This window comes from Equus przewalskii, chromosome 9 (genome assembly GCF_037783145.1).
Source record: "Equus przewalskii isolate Varuska chromosome 9, EquPr2, whole genome shotgun sequence".
NCBI classification, from domain to species: domain Eukaryota; kingdom Metazoa; phylum Chordata; class Mammalia; order Perissodactyla; family Equidae; genus Equus; species Equus przewalskii.
In genome coordinates this window covers 73,847,363-73,856,783 of record NC_091839.1, presented here as the reverse complement: position 1 = coordinate 73,856,783, position 9,421 = coordinate 73,847,363, and the positions used below count along the sequence as shown (strand labels likewise).

The 9,421-nt window shown below is 45.3% G+C and overlaps 1 protein-coding gene across 2 annotated transcripts in view; it reads left to right on the top strand.

Annotated features, from left to right (window-relative positions):
* Positions 1 to 2,263: 2,263 nt before the first annotated feature.
* Positions 2,264 to 9,421, top strand: part of MTCL3 (MTCL family member 3) — a 67,142-nt gene continuing 59,984 nt past the window's right edge. For both annotated transcript variants that reach the window (XM_070559356.1, XM_070559357.1), the window contains exons 1-4: positions 2,264 to 2,999; positions 4,945 to 6,140; positions 6,595 to 6,819; positions 8,651 to 8,809. In XM_070559356.1, coding sequence (XP_070415457.1) covers positions 5,040 to 6,140; positions 6,595 to 6,819; positions 8,651 to 8,809 — 1,485 coding nt within the window. In that variant the 5' untranslated portion in view covers positions 2,264 to 2,999; positions 4,945 to 5,039. The remainder of the gene's footprint in view (positions 3,000 to 4,944; positions 6,141 to 6,594; positions 6,820 to 8,650; positions 8,810 to 9,421) is intronic.

The following is a 9,421-nucleotide window of genomic DNA, read 5'->3' as shown; positions in this document are numbered from 1 at the left end:
ATAGTCTGTGATATATGAAAAGATCAGATTAAGATACAGGTACGAAAATAGCCTCAGAGATACAGATTTCTAAGTCATGGTATGAAAAGAGGCATACGGGAAGAATACAAAAAGCAGACTTGATGGAAGAGAGGACCCAAGTTCAAGTTAGGATTGTGAAACTGAACTTAAGTTGCTTAATATCCCTGAAACACAGTTAGTCCATGTTTTAAGTGGAGAGGATAGTATCTACTTCACAGTATTCCGAGCATACAAAGAGAAAGGGCGCTGCAAACTCTAAAGCTATGTAGATAAAGATACTTTATATGCTTAAGGTCATGAATATGAAAGAGTAGATACTTTAGGCGATGTATTTCTTAAGGGCTTTGAAGTTGAGACTTCAGCCTTCTTTCCTTGATTGAAGATCCACGTCTTACTGTGTTACAGAGTGGATGATTCATTATGACAGACTTTAAAAGGCCAATTGGCCTGTCTGCTTCTGCAGCACAGTAAAAATAATATGAAAGCCTTTCTAAATTCTGACCAGTTCTTTGAAGAATCATCTTTGGGGTTTGCTTAATTGGAGAAATATAATTTTAACTAGCAAAACAAGGAATAAACCAGATAAATTTCCAGTTCAAAAGTTCTTTTAATGGCATATTTACGTGAGTAAAGAAGCATCTTAAATACCACTTATATTTATTCTTTATTATTAGTTTTCAACCCTGAAATTGTATAACACTAAATTATAAATTGACACTTTTAAGCACATTGACCGCTTGATTTAAGTATGCATGATAATCTATTCTTGATTTTACTAGACTTTTTAAAGTTCCTAATGCATTGAAATAAATAATGCTACCTTAGGAAAAATTTGAAACATAAATACTTGAACAGAGTGCAAGTTCTTAGAGAAGAGGGATCAGGTAGGTTTTGTGTTCTCAGAGTACGTTTATAATATCATTATCTTATTTTTAAAGATTAATCAGAAGAAATATTTTTAGTTGAATGAGATCTGTGGATCTTGATATTTTTTAAGGAAATCACAACTCAAGTGTGAGTATATAATGACAAATTGCCTAATTTAAATTGTGATTACATTTTACTTTCTTATTTTTCTTTTATTTTTGATATGCTGTCAAGGTCTGAGCTATTTATCATGGATGTCACAGACATCACAGTTCAACTTGCCATAAGTATTCATAGAGTTATATGGAAATTATCCCAATTCTCATTCATAAGCTTGAGCCTCCCCAGAACAGAATTATTTCTTAATTTATCTTTGCATACCCAGCACCTTGGACAGTGCTGGCCATGCACTAGGCACTTACTATTTTGGACCAGACGAATCCGTGAATGTTTTGTCCTGATACTATAGTTGTCTTATTTATCGCTGGAGATATTAATCACCAGGGCTTGAACGTCTTTTTTATTTTGCTGTAATGGTGTTGCTTGTATGCAAACTACTCATTGTTAAACTGAGTAAATTGTTACATACTTAAATTGTTTTATTTCATTTTTAATGCAGGATGTTACATTTGGAAAATAAAATTTTGCACTAAAAATCATGTTAGCATAAAGAATTATTTTATCAAAATATTGACTTCCTTTTACCTACAAAAGCACGATATTGTTGGAAAAGAAATTTAATTACAAAAAAAATACCCTTTCGAAAGCAATGTTTACGTTTATTCTCACCTTCAAGTTCACCAAGGAATTCTTAGAGGTAGGAGGAAGACCTTCATGCTCCTATCCTCCCCCCAAAAAAACAAAACTGGAAGAGAAAAGGGAATTTTCCTCTTGGATTTTTAAAATATTATTACTGTGGAACACTGTGGATTAGTGTACATTGTAAAGGCATGTACTCTGAATTCCCTTTTTTCCCCTGAATTCCGTTTAAGCTTATATCTTATAAATACACTCTTGATGATTCGTGTTACCCACATGCACTACTATAAAGATTACAGATCCCGGCAACTGTTCCTTGTATTCAAAGCGGAAACTAGAACTTAATGAAGAGGAGAAGAAAATGTACCAAAGGCAAACCCGCCTGCAAATGATCTCTGTAAACCGATGTTATTCGGTTTGCACTAAACGAGTCGTTGCACTAAATTGCACAAGAACCCTTTGTCTGCGGGACGCTGGGTCTGGCAACCATTATCTACTCGTGGAAACGACGTCTGCTGACTCCGCCCGGGCTGGGGGTGGGGAGAGTGCACCGCGTGGAGAGCTCCGCTGAGGATTAAAGTGAACGAACAAAGAGAACTCCCAGCAGCCGCCCGCCAGCGCTTCGCAGCTGCACCGGGAGACGTCAGTCACGCCCGGAACGCTGTTGGAATCCGCCTCCCTGAGAAAAGAGCTCAAGTAAATAATTGATGGAAATTGATCCAGCCTAGGACAAAGCTTTACAGAAAACCGGTGCCTCCTATTTCGAGACGTTTGGGAATCTTCTGCCAAGCACAGGATATTGGAGTGAGGCAGGCACTTTGAAAGCTTTGAGAGCGACCACCGATCTTCCATCTCGGGCGTGGCTCTGGCCTTTTTGTCTTGCCGCCCCCCCCGCCACCCCCGTCCCTGCCTTTTTCTCTTTCCTTTTGAAAGTAGCTTCTCTTCGGTTACTTCTACCCTCCCTTGCAATTCCGCCCCCTCCCCTGCTGGGTCTGGTGAGGTCAGCTCATGAATATCTGTGCACTTCCTGGGGAGCGTCTGGCACGGCGTGGTACCTCGCGTGTTCGCCTCCTCCGAGCCGCAGATCCAGCCCAGCCGCGGACTGATGAAGGAACCGGCTCTGGGGCCTCTGAGTCTGCACGTTAACGCCATTGTTTGGAGAAATCGAACGGGTGTGGAACTGGGGCGAGCGGGCCCAAAGTCGTGCTCGGCCAGAAAGTCGCACATCATACTACGAAGTTAAACTTCCCTCGTCTCTGAAAGACACAATCATAAACCCTGAGGTTCCTGGAAGATCGAAAGGGAAGGGCTGTTGATTTGCATCAACTTGGAAACATCGCCTCTGCTGAGAAGTGAGCAGTTCTTCTGGATTTCTAAAGGGATGGGCATGAGAAATGGGGTGGGTCAGTGGGCAGATGAAACCATTGATTAAAAATGTTGGTTTGGGCCATGCTGGGGTTGCTTGGTTGGTGATTTCCACGGGCAAAGCCTTGAAGAGACACAGCATCTTGTCACTTTGTGAGAACCACGTGACAGAAGCCAGGTACCTTTGATTGTGGGAGCTGTGTTCCTGTAAAACGAGCTTTCTCTTGGGTGAGAGCTGTATGGGGGCCGAGTTTAACGTTTCTCTGGTGGCACTTATCTCCAGAGTGATTCTGCCTAATTCAGAACAAAATTAAGCTTGCGTTGGCAATATAACTTGTTTGGGTGGTCCACATTAGTGTGACCCATGCCGATGAACTAGGCTCTTCTAGGAGCATGTGGCTCCCGGAGAACATGTAGAAAATAAGTTGATGGGCAACTTTTTTTTTCTCTATTGTCTTCCTTCTTCTCTATTATTTTCCAAAATGAGTTGGAAGGAGATCCCAGAAAGATAAAGGGAGATGGAGAAGGATACTTCCAATAATTTTTCTTTATAAAATGAGGTATCACTGAATGTTGACTAATAACAGGCATAATGTTAGTAAAATAACTAACAAGTATCTCCTCTCCTAATAGGAAAAAAAATTTTTTTTAAACAGAACTTTCTGCCTAGTCATACCCTTTTCGGTACTTTAGAGAGAAATTATAGTTCTAAGGCAAAGGCACCCAATTGATTAGCTTGCTAGCTAGCTGGATCACTAGGGAGAAGAACCCAGGAGGCAATGGCTTGCTATTTTCCAGATTTTAAAACCCAGTGATAGATTTGCCTTGGAAAAAATGCACAATAGAAATTGCTCTTATCACCATGAGTGAGGATGCAGCAGCCTTCGGGGTGCAGGGTCAGGATGCACCAGCTGTCTTGGATGCAGCATCATTTTATCTCAGAATTTGGCTCCATAGGAGGGACTGGGCACTTTAAGAGTACAGCTTTGCCTACGATATGTATGATATGCCCTCCATGCCATTTGCATTCTCAAGAATGAAAACATTTTATATCTAGCAATTACACTTAAAACTAAAATGATTCCACAGAACTGTGAAATTTGGGTAAGTCTAGAAAAAGTGACCACCCATAATTTAAGAAATTGTACACAGCCTCGAATAAACTTTTCCAAAAGCATTTTAAAAATTTTTCCCTAAAGCTAAAAAAATCCATATAGGGTTGCTGATGACTAAACCATATAGATGATTCCTAATGCCATTATTTTCTTGAAACTGAAGTTGATTTAAAGTCATCCATTATTTGTATTTTCTCTTAGTTCTCATCTAAAGGAAATTGGGTACATTTCTCTAACCAAGAGCATTAAGGTTTAGAGTTGTTTGAGAATAGTGCCATTTATCCGTAGCAAATCTCTAGGAACCTTCATCATAACCCTTTCCCTCTAATTGACACTTGGGAATATTAATTAAATAAAACTTTCTCCACTAAACTAGGCTTTAAAATGCAGATTTGATAGTGAGGAAAAGCAAGGTCGAAAACGCGGGGAGGGTATTGTCAACTTTAGCATGTGGACAGTTCCTTTTCCTTCTGAACCTTCTTCCTGACCTTATCCTCTTTTTTTTTTTTTTAAATCTCTCTCCCTAACAATTCCTTTCTGTCTCCATGTTTCACTCTTGCCAAATCCTGCTACCCTAGAATGTTAGATTTAGTTGCTTTCAGGTCGTCATTTACTGAGGTGGCGTCAGAAGGAGATGGCGCCTCCCTGGGCAAAATGAGAATTGATAATTGTGCATCCTATTCCTAAAGTCAAGGCTTCTATTAAGCGCCTTCCAAAAATCTCATTTTCTAGGGCTTCTCTTGTTTAAGAAAATCACTCTTTGCTCTGCAACAATTCAGACATGCTGTGCGCTTCCCTTCTCTTGTTTTTGTGCCAGGTTAGAAAGAAAGGTTGGTGGCAGTGAGGAAGGAGGAGAATGATCTGGTGATGGACCGTTCTAAATCTCATTGGGTAGATTTTTTCTAGACTGCCATGAGTCAGCCACCGACGGGGGGCGCTGCCCCTGCCGCCGCCGCAGCTTGTGCCGCCACTGCTGCCACAGAAGCTCGCCTGCACCCGGAGGGCAGCAGCAGAAAGCAGCAGCGTGCTCAGTCACCTGCTAGACTGAGGGACAATTCGGTCCGACAGACAACCGCTGCCACCCGGTCCCCTGCGGGGGCCGGCACTAAAGTCAATTCTGTTCGACAGCAGCAGCTGCAGCAGCAACAGCAGGGCAACAAGACCGGGAGCCGCACAGCGCCTCCAGCCATCGCCCGAGGAGGCGGAGGCGGAGCGGAGAAGGCAGCGCCCCTGGCGCCCAAAGGGGCCGCGCCGGGAGCTGTCCAGACCGCGCCTGGTGCTGAAGCGGCCCCCGCGGCGACCCTGGCCCCGGTGGGCGGCAGGAGGCCTGGCCCGTCGGAGGAGCCGCCCCGGGAGCTAGAACCCGTGTCCTCTAAACTCGGGGAACCCCCTCCGCTGGGAGAAGGAGGAGGAGGGGGTGGGGAAGGAGGAGGAGCCGGCGGCGGCTCCGGAGAAAGGGAGGGGGGCGCTCCGCAGCCGCCGCCGCCGCCCAGGGGCTGGCGAGGGAAAGGCGTACGGGCTCAGCAGAGGGGCGGCAGCGGCGGCGAGGGGGCCTCCCCTTCGCCATCCTCCTCCTCTGCGGGCAAAACCCCAGGCCCTGGCAGCAGAAACTCCGGAAGCGGCGTGGTGGGGGGTGGCAGCGGTGGCGGAGGGAGCTACTGGAAGGAAGGATGTCTGCAGTCTGAGCTCATCCAGTTCCATCTCAAGAAAGAGCGGGCGGCAGCGGCGGCGGCCGCAGCTCAGATGCACACTAAGAACGGCGGCAGCAGCAGCAGCCGCAGCTCCCCGGTCGCTGGCACCCTTGCCATTTGCGAGCCCCTCGCACTCCCTTCCGCCTCCCCAATGGCGGCGGCAGCAGAAGGCCCCCAGCAGAGCGCAGAGGGCAGCACGAGCGGCGGGGGCATGCAGGCGGCGGCGCCCCCATCGTCGCAGCCGCACCCCCAGCAGCTCCAGGAGCAGGAAGAAATGCAGGAGGAGATGGAGAAGCTGCGAGAGGAAAACGAGACTCTCAAGGTGAGGAGGGTGGGGGTAACCTGGTGGGGGAGGGGAGGTGTGGGCCTCGGAGGATTAGGGCGTGTCCGGGCGGGGGTAAAAGGCTGCTAACCTGTTAGGGAGCCTTGAAGAGGGAGGGGAACAGGAAATGAGGAGAGGGGGTTCCTCGGCCTTTTCCGGATTTAAAACAGCCTGAGATAGCGTTAGATTTTAATTTAAATCCAAATCTGGGCCTTCGTTTCTCTGATTTATCATGGTATGTCCCACTTTTTCATAGAGCTAGAGTAGGAGAGAGAGGCCTAAAGAGGGTCCGTTTTTTCAGTTTCTTCTCCTTCATTCAGCTCCGTGTCACTCCTGTCTCATGGAGAAGGGGCAGTAAAGCTGGGAATTTGGACTTGGGATGGGGTGTACACGGTGTATGTCGGAGGGGTGGGGGAAGAGGCTAATTTTGACCCGCGGCCTGTTACCACCTCAGAACGAGATCGATGAGCTGAGGACCGAGATGGACGAGATGAGGGACACTTTCTTCGAGGAGGATGCCTGCCAACTGCAGGAAATGCGCCACGAGTTGGAGAGAGCCAACAAAAACTGCCGGATCTTGCAGTACCGCCTCCGCAAAGCCGAGCGCAAAAGGCTCCGCTACGCGCAGACCGGGGAGATCGACGGGGAGCTGTTGCGCAGCCTGGAGCAGGACCTCAAGGTCTGCGGCACCGGGCTGGGGACGCACAGCAGGGGCGGCGGGGCGCCGGGCGCGGGGAGCGGGGCAGGGTAGGGGGAACTCTGGTCAAGGGCTTTTTGAGCTGAAGGGCTTCAGTGGTGACTGGCAAAGAGCTTTAGGGACACGGAGTTTTCCAGCGCTGACCACAAAATACCAGGATCCCGGAAGGGGAAGATGCAGAACAGACAGGTGGGTTTGAAGAGTCCAGTGGGTGTGGAAGGTCTTGCGGAGAGGGAGCCCTGTGGGCTCTCCTGGGGGTGACTCTTCCAGGGGTGGCGGGAAGAGGGCGCCTCCGTCCATGGCGGAAACAAGGGCGTGGCAGAGCGAAGGCTCTGGCCTTGATCTGGCCTCCAGGGGTTGTCTTCCTAGTGAAGGCCAGGCAGAATCAGGCACCCAAGAGCAGCATGATGAAGACTCCTCCAGAGGAGGAGCCCAGAATAAGAACAGCATTGGGAAGGTGTTAAAGTTAAGATTTCTCTCTGCAAGACCGCCCCCCCCCCCCGCCCCCCATCCTCCAGGACTCCTTCCCTTCTGTGTTACCTCTGCGATATCTCCCCGGAAGGAAAACTGTCCACTTGCGGCTCCTTTTGGAGAAGTAAAGGGAGAGCGAACTAAATGAAAGAGCCTCCTTCTTAATGTGAAGTTGCTTCTTCAGAATCTCCCCCAGTGGAGAAATTTTAGCCTTGAAATGCAGTTTTTAGGCAGGTGTGGGCTGTTCAGTTCAGTTTGACTGTAGGCAGATTCTCTGACAGTGCAAATCAGATGTTATCTTCATGGCCATGAACAAGGAAACAAACATAATTTTAGTTGTATTAACTTCGTCAAAATATAAAAATCAATTGTAATTATCCTATATTTGTTTTAAAGAAAGCTATGAGGAAGCATTTTATGAAAGTTGTTGTATTATTTCTCTTTTTCTTCTTTTCCTCTCATTTGTTGAGTACACACTAGGCACCAGGCACTGTGCAAGCATTGTTACATATATTATTATCTCAGTTCTCAAGAAGAAAACACAACAAAACTATAAGGTAGGGATTATTAATAGCATCATTTAACAGGTGCCCAAGCTGAACCTTTTACAGAGGTTAAGTGCCAAGCTTCCAGACCTGGAACTCAACTAGTATGTGGCCAGGCTGGCTCCCCACCCAGTCTAAAACCACAGCCTGGCACTGAGTCACTACACCAGGCTGCTCCACCTTTCTTTCCAACGTAATCTCAAAACAGGAGGCAAAAATGCGCACTGTCATTTTTTTAGAAGCTTAATCTCAAGGACTAAAATGTTTCCTAAAACTAAACACCCGGAGGTATAGGATCAAAATTCAAGCCCCGTACACCACTTGTGAAAAATTTGTTTTCTGGTCTTTAAAATGTGTATTAACAGAAGCACCTCCCTCATAGGTTTTCTTTTTGTAGAATTATAGGAGATATGTGAAATTTCTCCTCACATAATAAAACACAATTGAACATTTATTACCACACTGTCATGTAGAAGTTAAGGGAACAAAGTCAAGAGCCAGACCCCTCGCCATTTGTTACCTATATGACCTTGAGCATATTACTTCACATCTCTGAGACTTAGTTTCCTCATCTATAAAACAGGAATAATAATAGTACCTATTTCATGGGATTGTTGTGAGAGTTAAATGGTTTATGTATGTCAATGGCTTATATTTAAAACATCTGGAAAGATGCCTGGCACATGGCGAACACTGTATAAGCATTGGCTCTTGTTACTTTAGTATGAATATCACTTTAGCCAACTTATTTTGTTGTCTTTAATTATATTCTGTTGTTACAAACTGCTTTCATTTAGGTTGCAAAGGATGTATCTGTGAGACTCCACCATGAATTGGAAAATGTGGAAGAAAAGAGAACGACAACAGAAGATGAAAATGAGAAACTGAGACAACAGCTTATAGAAGTTGAGATTGCAAAGCAGGCTTTACAGAATGAACTGGAAAAAATGAAGGAGGTTAGTATTCAATTATCTCTTAATGGACTACGTATTTTTAGTTCTTTAGGAAAGATTCCCAAGGACTAATATGACTGTTAAAGAATTGGCTTTTTTAATGATTATAGGACATTTGGTTGTTCTCACCCAATATAGTGACAGACATATGATTTCATACTAATAAGTAAGTAGCAAAGAAAAAATTTTGACCTTAGCCCTTCCTCTAACCTGACATATGACCTATGACTCATGTTTCATCCTGTGTCATCCAAATGTGTCTGTTAGTTAAATTACACAGCTGAACCAAGCACAAAGGGTGTCAAGATTATGAAGAAATAAGCCCTGTGTTAGTTGAGATGAAGAGCTAGTCCGGTGAGATTACTACTGAGTTCATAGAACCACAGACTTTTGGGATGAAAACGGCCGTTTAATCTAATCTAATCATTGCTTGAATCTTCCTTATAACAAATCCTCCAAATGATCTAATGCTTAGAGCGTCACCAGTCACTAACCCTTCAGATCTTCTGCAGAAGCCAGTGCTATCACAGTATAGCTCTCTTTAGAGGTTTTCTTTGCTTCAAGTTGAAATCTACTCAATTGTAACTTTAACCAATTCATCTAAGTTCTACCCTT